A 15,418-nucleotide genomic window follows, 5' to 3' on the forward strand; every position below is an offset into this window, starting at 1 on the left:
GGGGTCTTGTTCACAGTGAGATGGATCGGTGGTTTGATGTTTGTGGGGAATAGTTTAGGTAACTGTACAATAAAGGACGTCAGAGAGGCTAAGAGTCATCGTTAATGTTTATTACTATGACAGGACGTGGCAGCAGCACTGACGTTTACTTGCCACACGAGAAAGTGAAGGATGAGGTGGAAGAAGCCGTCTCCCCTCTGACTGTGGAGAGTTTAAACCACCGGCTGCTGGAAAGTGTGTCTGTAGGTATATGCTAATCTATGCTAATGAGCACCTCCTCTCCGTCTCGCTGGCTTTGAAGTGAAGCGAAGGAACGTGGACTTCTTGCGTCAGGAGCAATTTGCTTGAGGCAGCAGTGAGCCTCTCGCCCTGAAGCCTCAGTGAGACACAGCTGCTGATCTGACATGATGTTAATAGCATGCTAATGTTTAATGTACCGTGCCGATCAGGGAGTAGCACTTTGAGTTAATTACAGTTCATTTTTAAGTGATTTTAAATGTGATGAAGACTCAATTTTTTCTTCATTTGACTTATTCAGTGTCACAGTGTATATTTATCTGCTTTAGTTGTGTCTGTTGTTGTTTACTGCAACAACACAGCTGTTAGAGTTCGAACACGTTTAATGTGAAACCCAGGAGACACTCTGTATGTCTGACCTGGTCACATGACAGGAAGCAGGCTACAGGATACAGTTTAACAGTTACGCCCCGGCTCGAGGGAGCAACACAGAGGAGTCAACAAAGTTTGCTGAGTCAAATAAAGTTTACTGTCAAATGAATCTAACAAAAGAAAGGAGCGAAGAAGACAAAATGGAGGTGAGCGCAGCGCTGCCTGGTGGGGCATTTATCAGATGCTAGAGGTCACATGACCACGTGAGGGAGGTTCTCAGGTAGACCTGCATCAGCTCCACAGAGAAAAAGAATCAGGTCAGACATATCAATACATGACATTAACATGTGAAGGAGCGTTCAGCGTTCGTCTGTTTGTTAGTGCAGTTGGTTTGGGCTGAAATCTGTCAGTCCAACCCTGGTGCGGACCAATCAACCAACCCGAGACCACTCGAAAAGGTGGGTCTGGCTCCGCCTCCAAACAGACTCTGGTGCGGTTTGTTTGTGGTGTGAACGAACCAAACGTCTGTGATTTTAACAACAGCTGAACCAAAAACAAATCCATCTGCTGATCCTGAAACCAAAGTGCTGCCACACGACGAGTCACATTCACACAGTCACACACACATTCACACACACAGGTGGCCGAGGCTACCGTACAAGGTGCCACCTGCAGGTTAAAGCACACACACACACACACACACACACACACTGATGAAGAGCCATCAGGAGCACTTTGGGGTTCAGTGTCCTGTTCAAGGATATTTTGACATGCGGACTGGAGGAGCCGGGGATCGAACCTGCTGCACCTGAGCCACAGCCGCCCACAGCTGAAATCTCTGGTTTTCCATTGTCTTGTTACAGTTTGCTGTTGCTTATGTCGCCAGTCTACTCAGACGTTCACTGAAGCACCTGCCTGTCATCACAGCCCTGGTCCGTAGTGGCAGCAGCTGCTTTTAAGAACACTTGGCTTTTTTGGGGAACAGTCCTGCGGGTAGGCGGATGTCAGGGCGGTTGCCACGTGGCAGTCTTAGGCACCTTAGTGTATATTCAAAGTATTAAAAAATCCCAGTGTGAATAAGGAAATGTTTTGGGGGCCACCCGGCACCCTGCAGAGGGCCAGACTTGGCCCACGGGCCGTAAGTTGAGTATCACTGATTTAACCATGACTGAGATGGACTGCTCCAACATGCCAACAGGTTTTTCTGTTTTTCCCCTCAAATTTTTATCCAACATTTCTGGTGGAGGTCTGGTGGCTAAGAAGGTGCGTCAGCCCGTCTGGTTTTGCAGCATCACCTGATGGCCCGTCGGAGCCCGAGTAAAACAATCTCACTCACTCACAGAGCTCAAACGAGCTGAATGAAGCAGATTTACCTGAAATTCAGTGATGCTATTTCTGCTCCCAAGAGGATGGACCTTAATTTTAGTTTGCTGTAGTGCCATCACCAGGACCAGTGAAGCTCCAGGAATGATATTTAAAGATGCTTTTTTATGTCAAACACATACTGCAGAGCAGCGTGCCACGACACCAGTTGGTTCAGCGTTGACCTGTTGAAGCACAAATCAGCTGCTCAGATCTGGATCCAGGTTTCCCCCCGCGTCGCCGTTGGTCCTCCCCAGGCAGCGACAGACGCCAAGAGGGAAAGGAGAGCAGCGAAGTCTCACAAAAGGCTTCGGCTTCAAAGAACATCTGATGTGTTCTTGAACGCAGCGCTGAGGGGAGCCAGTGCACCCAGTAATGGGGCTAATTTGATTCATCCTTATGTATTTCCAGAGCATCCTCTCATAACTTTTTAATGTGCTCTTCCCATAAAAAGCTTAGCCTAGATAAAAGTTGGGTCATTAAGATCAGAGCGTGCACTTCCCTGCTGCTGCTCTAAAACAAGACACTTCACAGTCTGTATTGATGAGTGATTGATCACCTGATCAGCTCAGGCCGACGCAGCTCCTCACTGTTCCTCTGGTAAGCAGTCAAGCATCTGAGTCCAGACTGTTGACAGTTTCAGATCAATGTTCTGATGGCTGAAAAATGAATTAATGGCTTTAAACTCGGTGTGAACGCTGACAGAGTCGTTAAGGTCACATGTGAGTCGTTAGGGTCAGGTGGGTCCAGGTGTGAATGGGTGTGATGTCACTTGGGGAGGGACCTCAGGACTGCAGTGTAGATGGATGATAAGTGGTGTCGTAAGCCACGCCCTCTGGTTAACGATGGTTAGCTGGACGTGGACGGCTTCTTTTACGCCTCTTTCAAACCATCATTCTTCTCTGGCCAAGATGTGCACATTGCTGTCCTCAAAGGAGTGTCCCTTCTCCTGTAGATGGAAGTGGACAGCTGAGTGTTGACCTGCGAGCGGTAGTTTAGTTTCACCAGTGTATAAATCTGTGCACTCCTGGCTGCGCTGAGCTGCTCACTCTACATGACTCTGCTCCTGTCTGGGTGTTTTGTTCTCAGCGTGGACACGTTTCTGTCTCAGTGTGTTACTGGGTTTAATGTGCACAGGGATGTGGTGTTTGTTGAAGATCCTCCTGAGTTTCTTTAGATACTCCTGTGACATAAGGAATGACCATGTTGTTTTGTTGTTGTGTCTCTACCTCTCCTCCCACGCGACCACGTTTTTGTGTCATCTAGTGTAAGTAAGTACGGCCGCATATTGATGCCACACCAGCAGGAAAAAAATAGTATCAGGTAACGTTACGGCAGACTGTAACACGCGCAGCATCATAACGTTACGACCGACTGTAACACTCGCAGCATCATAACGTTACGGCCGACTGTAACACTCGCAGCATCATAACGTTACGACCGACTGTAACATGCGCAGCATCATAACGTTACGGCCGACTGTAACACGTGCAGCATCATAACGTTACGGCCGACTGTAATACGTGCAGCATCATAACGTTACGACCGACTGTAACACTCGCAGCATCATAACGTTACGACCGACTGTAACACATGCAGCATCATAACGTTACGACCGACTGTAACACGCGCAGCATCATAACGTTACGACCGACTGTAACACGCGCAGCATCATAACGTTACGGCCGACTGTAACACGCGCAGCATCATAACGTTACGGCCGACTGTAACACGCGCAGCATCATAACGTTACGGCCGACTGTAACACGCGCAGCATCATAACGTTACGACCGACTGTAACACGCGCAGTATCATAACATTACGGCCGACTGTAACACGCGCAGCATCATAACGTTATGACCGACTGTAACACTCGCAGCATCATAACATTACGACCGACTGTAACACGCGCAGCATCATAACGTTACGACCGACTGTAACACATGCAGCATCATAACGTTACGGCCGACTGTAACACGCGCAGCATCATAACGTTACGACAGATTGTAACACATGCAGCATCATAACGTTACGGCCGACTGTAACACGTGCAGCATCATAACGTTACGGCCGACTGTAACACTCGCAGCATCATAACGTTACGACCGACTGTAACACATGCAGCATCATAACGTTACGGCCGACTGTAACACGCGCAGCATCATAACGTTACGACCGACTGTAACACGCGCAGCATCATAACGTTACGGCCGACTGTAACACGCGCAGCATCATAACGTTACGGCCGACTGTAACACGCGCAGCATCATAACGTTACGACCGACTGTAACATGCGCAGTATCATAACATTACGGCCGACTGTAACACGTGCAGCATCATAACGTTACGACCGACTGTAACACTCGCAGCATCATAACGTTACGGCCGACTGTAACACACGCAGCATCATAACATTACGACCGACTGTAACACGCGCAGCATCATAACGTTACGACCGACTGTAACACACGCAGCATCATAACGTTACAGCCGACTGTAACACACGCAGCATCATAACGTTACGACCGACTGTAACGCGCGCAGCATCAAAACGTCATTTTATATCAACATCTGAAATGTTGTTGTGTTTTGACCCTCAGGGCCACCGTACCAATGAGCTGACACCGTATAAAGCTGAGAGGAGCTGAACATCCTCTCGTACCGTGAGGTTATTAAAATCAGCATTAGAGCTGCTTTAAAGATTTGGTTCATGCTGTTGTAAATGATATAACCATTATGCCTGTGTGTGTGTGTGTGTGTGTGTGTGTGTGTGTATACAGAAACAAGGTCACACTGCTGAGGAAAAAAATACTGGAACTCTTGGATGAAAGAAGGAGAGTTGAGTTCCTCTCTGTGAATACGAACCACCAACACAGAGAGGAGGGGAGGAGGAAGAGGAGGAAGAGGAGGAGGAGGAGGAGGAGGGGATGCGGTTCATGAAATCACAGCCTGCAGCTGTAAATGGAACGAAGAGGAAATGATGAACCACATGTGGACTCACTTCTCAGCAAACAAATTCACACTGTTCTATTCTGAGCTTGTGAGGACGAAAGACAGTCGGTTTTAAGAGATCTGATTCAAAACCAGTGTGCTGAGGTCATCGTGCTGAGATTCACAGATGCAGAGTCTGAAGTCTGAAACACCAAATGCGCCTGACTAGGATCAGCTGAATCAGGATTTCCAGAGCTCGAAACGATGTGAAGATCTCTGAGGCTCTGATCACACTGGTGTTTGAATGGAGAGTGCGAAGATATGTTTCGTTTCACCTGAGTTTGTACGGTTACTAACCTCAAGAGAGAAGAACACTGAATCCAGGAGGAGGGATTAACGATCACGTCCAAAACCAGTGATGCAGAGCATGTTCATCGTCCAGTGTGAAAACTGATCGTAGAACAACAGATGCAGAGTCTGAAGTCTGACAGTCACAATAGGAGCTGTGAGGAGGAGCTAACACAACTGAGGCCGCTGTCAATCAAACAAATTCACCTCAGAATCTCTGAAACACTGATTCACACCAGGAGCACAAAGACAGACTGATGAAGGGACTCCTGAATCGCTGCTATGAAAGACGACGTATTAATTCAACGGAGCAATAATCAGCTCAAACCAACGGTGACATTAAAGGTCCAGTGTGTCAGATTCATTGTCGTCTATCAGTGAGGATTACAGATTACACTCAGATGAAACTTCTCCTGGTTAGAATTCCTCAGTGTTCATTGTTCAGCAGGTCTCTTCCTCTCAGAGACAAACAGACGAGCTGATTTACACCAGGAATTTCTGATGCCACTATCTTTACCTCACGTTGTTATTTGAATGTTTTGGGAATGTTATGACAACGTTCTGTGTTAGCTGGGTTTCACATGAATGAAAACATACTGGTTATATTGCATGTCTGACACTATATCGCCCTGAATCACACACACTGAACCTTAAACTCTTCTCAGACAGAATCTGCTGAGTCTTCTCGGAGCAGCATCTAGTGGCCATTGGAGGAACTGCAGCTCTGAGGTGTTTATTCTCTCCCTGGTCACCTCACTTAGTTACAAACTGACCCGCCATGGTTACCCCACGACCTGCTGCTAACAGACCCCACGTTCTCCTGACGGTGGTCCTCATCATGACCAGCCTGGCGCTGATGGATGTTTACCTGGTGAAGCAGAACCCGGGGCCCAGGAGGATTGGCGTGTGCGTCACCGTGCTGGCAGGTGACGCGTGTTTCCTCATCGTGCTGCGATACGTCGCCATCTGGGCCAGTTCGGAGGTGCACACGGCCAGGCGAGGCTACGCAATGATCCTCTGGTTCTTCTACATCTTCATCCTGGAGATCAAGGTCTACTTTGTGTATCAGAACTACAAGTCTCAGGATGTGAGCGTAGATGCCGAGGTGATGGAAGTAGGCGTGTCCAGGAGGGCGCTCACACTGCTGCTGTCTGTCTGCGTGCCCATCGTGTTCGTAACCCTGGCGGCCATAGATCATCTGGAGTATTTACGGCCGTATAAGAAGAGAGAGGAGATACGGAGTCGTCTGTTCTGGGTGGTGGTGGACCTGCTGGACGTGGTGGATGTCCAGGCCAACCTGTGGGAGCTCCAGAGGGAGGGGCTCCCCCTGTGGGTGGAGGGACTGACATTCTTCTACTGCTACATCCTCCTGCTGGTGCTGCCCTGCGTCTCCCTGAGCGAGATCAGCTTGCAGGGCATCAACATCGTTCCACACAAGATGATGCTCTACCCCATCCTCAGTCTGGCCACCATCAACGTCATCACCCTCCTGATTCGCGGGGGAAACCTGCTGATCTACGGTGACACCCAAGTGTCGGCCATCATGATGGGGAAGAACGTGATCGCCATCGTTGTGAAGAGCTGCAGTCTGGTGCAGTACAGGAAACATCAGCCGGCTTCTCCCCCCGCAGATCGAGGAGCCGAGATGCACAAGAACTCTCTGGGAGATGTTGAGATATCCAACACTCAGCAGGTGGTGCTGCCCAGAGTCATCATCGAGGACTTCACCACCATACCGGAAGAGGAGGAGGAGGAGGTGACAGGTGTCAGCAAACATGAGGACGAGATGAAGGCAGAAGAGAACCAAACAACCCTCCACAACAGACCTGTTTGACAGCAGACGCTTGGATGCACAGTCCCCTGTAGACCAGTTCAGACCAAAGATTCACGACAAGACGAAACCATTTTAGAACTGGCTGGTCTGAGCTCGAGATGATACACCGTCTGTAACAGGAGGGAAACACTTTTTGAAGAGGGAACAGACTTTGACACAACACCTGCTGAAGACACTTAGACAGCACAGCTACAGGTCCTGCTGTCCTGGCAGCTAACGTGTCATTGATAATAAGGAGAGCTGATTAACAGTGTGTGGATTATTTGACTCATGAAATATGATGTGTTTTTATCCTCGTTCTCATCACACAGGTGTCTCATGTTATTCTGAGCTGCAGTGATGAATCACAGTGTCAAATATCAACACTGTCACTGCCACTCAAATAAACTCTGCATCAGTTCAGATCCTGTTCACATCATGTGTTTAGTGTGTAAACCATCTGTGTGTTTGTTTTCAAAGCAGTGGGAATAATGACATGATTCCACTGACCTATAACAATATATAGACCACTCTATTTTACCTCAGACTGCAGACTTTTGTCTTCAGTGATCTGATTGGTCAGAGGTCAGGTGGTCGACAGGCTGTGATCAGGTTATCTGTTCAGCATCAGTTACCATGGTGATTTATCACAATGAAAAGAGAACCAGCTTCATAGGACTGAGAGCCAGAGTTAACCCTGAAGTGACCTCGCTGACTCCAAATCCTGCTTCGTGGTCCAGACCTCTGTACTGGCCTCGCCGTCACTGGTTACCGGTCAGGCATCTGTCTGAGTTTAAGGTCCTACTAATTGTTTTTAAAGCCTTACATGGTGCGGCACCCCGTACATCTCTGAGCTCTACCAGCTGCTCCTGGCAGTCCTGCCATCCAGACTAAGGAGGAGTGATGGTGCGTTCAAAGTCGTCGCCCCAAAGCTTTGGAGCAGTTGACCCTGTTCAGTGAGGTGCTCTCCCTCTGCAGACATGTTTAAATCTGAGCTGCAGACCCACATGTTCTCTGAGACCTTTGATTGTCCTGAAGGTTTCTGTTTTATCTTTCAGACTTTATGTTCAGATCTCACTATTCTGAGCCTCATTTTCCTTTTCACACGTTAATTTGTACGTGTTTTTGGGTTTGTCACGTTATTTCTGTCACGTTTTGATACCATGTTCTGTTATGTTACTTATTTCATTTTACTGTCCAGCTTTATAAATAAGCTTGATTTGATTTGATATTTTTACGCAAATTGTTCAGCTGGGTCTGATAAAACGAGTCCAGATGTTTGTCACATCGACACTAGATTTGAGACCACACATGGAGTTGAAGCGTCCGGCCTGTCTCTGGAAATATCTGCCAATGAAGGATCAGATTCAGATTTCTATACTGTCATTGTACAAACATACAACGAAATTCAGGCGCATTCACGGAGCGGGCGAGAGTTCAGTTCAGTTCAGTTCAGTTCAGTTCAGAGTTCAGTTCAGTTCAGTTCAGTTCAGTTCAGTTCAGAGTTCAGTTCAGTTCAGAGTTCAGTTCAGTTCAGTTCAGTTCAGTTCAGAGAAGAGGAAACTTAGTTGGAGGGACCTGTGGAGTATGGAGGAGAATCATATTAGATTCCTGGTAGGGGCTACATACGATGTCTTACTAACCCCCCAGAACCTAAAACTGTGGGTAAATGAGGACCCATCATGCCCATTGTGTTCACGTACCGCAACCTTAAAGCATATTTTGTCAGGCTGTAAAGTTAGCTTGTCACAAGGCCGATATACATGGGGACATAATCAGGTGTTGAAATGTTTAGCTGCAGGCATCGAAGGGAAACGAAGACAGGTGAATTCAGAAGGTGTTAAGGATAGGAGTTTAGTAATTCAGTTTGTCCGTGAGGGAGAGAAATACAGAAGGGATAAGTTAGTGAGGAGGCAAGGGTGTGGCCGCCTAGAAGGTGCTCGTGATTGGGAAATGCAAGTAGATTTAGGGGGAAAGCTTGTTGTTCCTCAGGAAATAGTTTGTACCAGGCAGAGGCCTGACTTAGTGTTGTGGTCAGTGAGTCAACGGATAGTTTGTTTCATTGAGCTGACAGTTCCCTGGGAAGACTCAGTGGAAGAAGAAGCCTAAGAAAGACAAAAGCTTAGATATGCAGACTGAGGAGCAGAAGCTGAGCAGCGAGGATGGAAGACTGTGTTCTGTGTGTGTGATGATCTGCACAGGTCACAACACAAGAAAATAAAATCACAACATTTTATTTTATTACAGAAACAAATGATTTGAATGTGTGTGAGGTGAACTTTGTACGAGCTTGTGAACGTGCACAGCACTGCATGAAACGACTTCTGATCTGACTGTGTGTCAATAACAAATATAACGTGTGTAATTCTGTCTGTTATTGTCATGACGCCGTACATGTGTCTGTCATGGATCCTTTAACAAATGACCGTTTCATAGGTTAAAAGACATGTCTGTGTTTGTGAGCCGAGTCTGTGAGAGACTGAAGTGATCTGTAACGACATCACTGATGCTTATTGATCATCGATCGGCTGCTGAGTGAGAAGCTGTAGTTCAGGAGTTTGACCACAGGGTGGCAGCAGTCAGTTTGAGATCTGAACAGGAAATAACACACACCATGACATCGTGTCAGACAACGACACAACAACAATCATCACCAAGATGATCATGATGTCATCAGTGGCATGCAAGAAAACAGAAACACATACGTTTATTTATTTATTTATTTATTTATTCAGGTGAAATCCTCGCTGACATTAAATCTCATAGTCGTAGATTTTTCCTTCACGACAGAGACACTCAGTAAACACAGATTTTACTGAGCTTAAGCAGAATGTAACTAAGTACATTTAAAGTTCACTTGTACTTCACTTGAGTCGTTTCCGTTCATGTCACTTTGTACTTTTACTCTACAATACATTTAGTCCGACTGCACTACATTCCTTTAAAAGTTTTAGTTCTTTATGAATCAAGATCTTTGTATAAAATACACAAGACTTTATAAAACATATGATGTCACAGCTTAAACTACCCAACAGTCCATTGCAGTACAGCTGATACGATTAGTCGATAAATCAATTCACCAACTGACAGAAAATTAACTGACAACTATTCTAATATACGTTTAATTCGTTTTTTTAATGTTGAAGGTTTTTGAGGGTTTGTTGTTTTGATTTATCAATTTATACATTTTTTTTTGCATTGAGTACTTTTACTTAAATACATTAAGGGACTGTTCACTACTTCTTGGGGGGGGGCATGTCAAATAATTTTTTCAAGCACTGGTAGGGACTTATGTTTTTTATTATGGCTGAGAGGAAATTTAAATGGTTGTTATTTTAGATTTATTTTTGCTGCCAATTCTTAGCAAAAGTCTTTTTTGGCAATTTTAGAATAAATCGTCAAACCTGAGACGTGTTACATATTTAAACCACTTTACTCTTTCGTCTTCAGCTTTTAACTTTCAGACATCAAAGTTAGTAATCTAGTAACTGATTCATGACAGAGGGAGGGTCAGATCTTTGGAGCTTCAACACCCTCTGACAAGTAAAGAACAGTCCCTTACAGAAAATATTTCCATCTGGGAAATACTCCAGTAACTGTAAGAACCTCTGAGTGTGCTTCAGTAGAACTACAATAAGAGAGTAGCTGTAGTATTTTCCATTCGTGTTCTGATCCAGGATCAGCTCTCCAGGGCTCCCCCTCCTCTTCCTCCTCTTCCTCTTCCCTCCACCCCTTCGCCCCGCCCCGCTCCCTCCCAGCCGGACCGGAGCATCGGCGGCCGGCATCATATCGACCTGTCGCCGCGGAGAGGCGACGATGGCGGCGGCCGTGGACAGAGCAGCAGTCCGGGGGAGCGCTCTCCCATCGGACCCAGACCTCATCGGCGGGTCTGGAGCTCCCGGAGAGCCCGACGGCCGCGTGCCGGTGCCGATGAACCTGTTCGCGACCTGGGAGATCGACCGGTCCTCCCCGAGCTGCGTCCCCAGGTAAGAGGATTAATGTTCGGCAGGAGAGGAGCGCGTGAGCACGGTGAGAGGAGGAAGGTGAGGTGCTCCATCACTGTGTGTGTGTGTGTGTGTGTGTGTGTGTGTGTGTGTGTGTGAGCAGTTTCTTTGTTAAATCAGTTCGGTATCAATCAGAAATCACTATAAATGAATCATCATCATCATCATCATCATCAGCCTGCTGTGTCTCGTGCTTGGTGCCAGCAGGTCAGTCACCAACACACCAGGTAACATCAGCAGGTTGAAGCTCATCAGCTGATCTCTGATCAGTTCATCCATCATCACATGTTTACACTGTAAATATCAGTTACAATAACAAACAAAAACAAATCTAAATGATTTATTATCAGATTATTAAACCACCAAATATCATCATCACCACCATCATCATCATCATCAGTGGCTGATATGAGAAACAAAGGTTATCAGTGGCTCCTGCAGACCAGGATCGGCTGCCTCATTCATTAGGTGTCGCTGTCAGAGGGCGCTGTTAAACATGATGGGGTCAGAGGTCACCAACAGGGTCGTCTCAGCAGTGAGAGGCCAAGGTGAGACGACTTTAAATGTTTCTGTTTCCTCTTTCTTCATATATTTCTCAGAGTTCAGTTCTGTTAACAGGTGAAGTGTCAAACACTCACTGTGATCACATGACCATCGCAGTCTGCTGTGTGTGTGTGTGTGTGTGTGTGTGTGTGTGTGTGTGTGTGTGTGGCTCAGAGAGACGAGTCCTGTTGTCGACACTTCACTCTTCGTGCATGTGCACGGTGGTGCACACAAAGTTTGAGCTGTGCGTGTAATTCTCAGCTGTTGGTTCAGAGAACACGACGTGCACGGCTCTCGTGTTCTCACACAGTTGAAAACACATTGACGGATAACGATCAGCTGATTAGTTTTGTGCCGCTGATTCCTCCACCTGTCTGTTTCCAGGCAGATTAGCAGCAGTGTGACCATGCGGGGGTTAACGACCAGTCAGAGATAATCCTCTTAAATGGTCGTGTTGCCTCAGGAAGCAGCGATCTGTTGGCGGTCTCAGAGAAGATGACAACAGAGGGAGAAATACAGAAGATATACTGATCTGGTTAAAATAAATAATGTCTGAAATTATTGTTATTTTATTGTGTTTATTTTATTCTGTGTGAGACGCTCAGGTTTCGGATGTTTGTGTTCGCTGAGTGTCGTGGTGTTCCACATGGATCCATTTCAGGACCACTCCTCTTCTGTCTCTGAGCTGCAGCATGTGCTTTTGTTGCACAAGGAAATAAATATAAATTCAAGGTGTTTTACTGAAGCAAGTTTATTTTGAAAAAGACTGTCTGCATCTTATGAGCAGAGACTGGACATTTCCTGTGAAAATTATATTGTATTTTGAAAAGACACAATGCAGGTAACATGTAGGGATGCACGATAACATCGGTACGTCATCAATATCGCCCGATATCAGCTTTAAAATGAAAATGAATCAGCGAACATGCTTTTTCTTCTTCCGGACATTGAATTAATATTACAGGCACTGAACAGTGTTTCATGTCTCCGTCACCATAAAGGTCTGTATGAATGATATGATGTTGATTCATCGACAGCAGAGACCTGATGATCACTAAACTTAGGAGGGAAAAAAGTGGATATATCGATATCAGTGATCGACCAAATGAGTTGTTATATGTCGGCATATCGGATATCAGCGAAACATCTTATATCGTGTATCCTCAGTAAGAGGTGTAAATTGACATGCCGTCCTGAAACGTCACCAACAGACACAGGAGGATACCTAGTGTGTCGCATGTAGACGCAACAAAGTGGCGATATTTGATTGATACTTGTTGAATCATCAGTCGGGCAGAGAGCGACCGCAGGTGATGCACAGTTCATGGCGTTCTCAGCTGCTGCGACCGATTCTTTGTGAATTCATCTTTTTTTGTAAAAGAGAAGAATAATGATGTTAATAATCATTCAGTAAAGTTTGAGTCAGTTTAACAAGAAAAACTGAACGTTTCTAGGATGAAGAAGAATTTCAGCCCCAGTGAAGACTGAAACTTTGAGTCGTCACCATCAGTGGACGCACAAACAGTCTCTGTCTCTGTCTGCGTGCTGCAGTCCAGGTGCAGGTGAGCAGGTATTAGCAGGTATTAGCTGCTCTTGGCTGGTGTTGACAGGAAGCTGTGGTGTGTGGGACGAGTCCCTGCATGATCCTGCAGTAATGAGCTCCCAAGAGGAGCAGGTCAACGGCTCCTGCTGGATTCAGCTGTCCTCTCTGCGTGATGTCACCCTGATAATAAAGGAGGCCATTGGACGGTGTTTTAGGAGGAAAAGGTTAAACCACGGTGACCAATCAGGGCTCTCTGAGGTTGTGCTGTCATCGTTTAATTAATTTCCTCAGATCTCATCGTGTACACGTCTGGCTGTAAAACGTTTGGCTGCAGGAATACTAATGTCAGTCAGTCCAGACATTCGTCGTCTGTTTGTTGATTCTGGATTTTTTTGGCAAACTTGTCACTTATGCAGTGAAACATCTGGACCAGATGGACTGGTGCAACAGTTTGTGCAAACACAGTGAATCCAGTGGAACAGTTACAGGCCTGTCGGCCCCTGAGCAGAGACATGAAAAAGACCCCACACCCCGACACAGGGGCCAAACACAGACTGAAAGAGATGTAAAATCTCTCTTCATTGTTGTTTGTACATCTCTGTGTGGTTGTTTTGTGTCTCTGTGGGGACAATTTAGTGTGACAGGACACTGTTAAATGAGGTTGAGATGCAGTTGTGTCTTACAGCAGCTCTTCTGTTTGATGGTGTTTCACTGATTTAGATTTTAATGTGACTGTGTTTGACATCGCTGTGAGGTCACAGTCAGAGGTCTGAATGTATGTAATCATAACAGGGAGCTTTGTGGTGCATCCTTTTGGTGTCTGCTGTCACATGTCCACCAGCTGTCTGTCCTGACTCTGTCCATCAGGTCTGGAGGAACCTCTCTGTCGTCTGAACACGCTGATGAAACGTGTGTAACGTGACTCGTGTCCTGTCTGATTGTCTCAGGTTGTGCAGTCTGACTCTGAAGAGGCTGATGGTTTTGAAGGAGCTGGACAGAGAACTCAGCTCCGTCGTCATCGCTGTGAAGATCCAGGTGAGGAAATGCTATCGGTTGTGTATCAGCGTCTGTCCTCCACGATCCTCCTGATTTTACTTTCTATATGAGTCTGACCTGATTTATGTCTCTGCTGCTGAGCTGAGTTCATTCAGTTATTTCTTAGACTTTCCAACATGTGACTGTTACTAGACATGTTTTCTGCTGGGTCGCCGCTGTGTGATTATAAAACGTCTCCTGTGGTTCTGTCATCATCACGTTGTTACCTCTGTATCGTACTGAAGTACAGCAGCTGAGTAACGTTACCTTTCGCCACAGGTTCAAGTTTGAAGCGTTAAGTGTCTCTCCACTGTCACAGTCAGACACTTTGTTCATCGATTTGGTTTTTTTATTCATCTCAAGTGACACAACAGTTCATCTGGTGTCTTTATGAGACAGTGTCTGCTGGTAGCTCACTGACAGAGTGACTGATGGTTGTCGCTGTTTTATTAGTGGATGCAAATAGAAAAGCTGTAGTAGTGTTTCATCTCATTTGACACAGACACCAACAGAAAAGCTCTGCATGGATTCATTTTGCCTCCTCTGATTCAAACTGAAATGGACTGAAGCTCAATCTGCAGGATTCTTGTTCCACAGATCAACTTCTGATTGAAATGTTGAGTCTTTGGTGGGATTTGAACCTCACTTTAATGCTCAGTCCCTCCAGGATGTCACAACAATTAATGCAAATTCAGCCAATCCCTGTGAATTCTGTGTCGCCTTGTAATTTAATCAATCAATTTCAATCAATTTTATTTATAAAGCCCAATATCACAAATCACAATTTGCCTCACAGGGCTTTACAGCATACGACATCCCTCTGTCCTTATGACCCTCACAGCTGATCAGGAAAAACTCCCCCAAAAACCCTTTAACGGGGAAAAAACGGTAGAAACCTCAGGAAGAGCAACTGAGGAGGGATCCCTCTTCCAGGACGGACAGACGTGCAATAGATGCCGTACAGAACAGATCAGCATGATAAATTAACAGTAATCCACATGACACAATGAGACAGAGAGAGAGAGAGAGAGAGAGAGAGAGAGAGAGAGATGCAGGTAATGACAGTATCTTACAACAACATTAATGAAAGTAATAATATTATAGTTATAGTTCTGGCTACTGCGGTACAATATGTTGAAAGTATGTATTAATATCTGGCAGTATACATGTGTGACAATAGTCATATGTGTATAATAACAGTAGAAGTATGACTAATGACTAATGATGGCA

General features: G+C 45.9%; 2 protein-coding genes across 2 annotated transcripts in view; both read left to right on the top strand.

The window, feature by feature from the left end:
* The first annotated feature begins 6,028 nt into the window (after positions 1-6,028).
* Positions 6,029-7,084, top strand: LOC125883147 (transmembrane protein 121-like). The gene has a single exon (XM_049567346.1). The coding sequence runs from the start codon at positions 6,029-6,031 to the stop codon at positions 7,082-7,084; it is 1,056 nt and encodes a 351-aa protein (XP_049423303.1).
* A 3,755-nt stretch (positions 7,085-10,839) lies between these two features.
* The window catches only part of si:ch211-126j24.1 (phosphofurin acidic cluster sorting protein 1), a 29,489-nt gene continuing 24,910 nt past the window's right edge, over positions 10,840-15,418 (top strand). Inside the window, exons 1-2 of the mRNA XM_049572197.1 lie at positions 10,840-11,049; positions 14,101-14,188. Coding sequence (XP_049428154.1) covers positions 10,880-11,049; positions 14,101-14,188 — 258 coding nt within the window. The 5' untranslated portion in view covers positions 10,840-10,879. The remainder of the gene's footprint in view (positions 11,050-14,100; positions 14,189-15,418) is intronic.

Source organism: Epinephelus fuscoguttatus, linkage group LG3 (assembly GCF_011397635.1).
Source record: "Epinephelus fuscoguttatus linkage group LG3, E.fuscoguttatus.final_Chr_v1".
Classification (NCBI taxonomy): domain Eukaryota; kingdom Metazoa; phylum Chordata; class Actinopteri; order Perciformes; family Serranidae; genus Epinephelus; species Epinephelus fuscoguttatus.

Coding starts and splice junctions, on each gene's coding strand:
- LOC125883147 (XM_049567346.1), top strand. CDS start 6,029: ATGGTTACCCCACGACCTGCTGCTAACAGACCCCACGTTCTCCTGACG.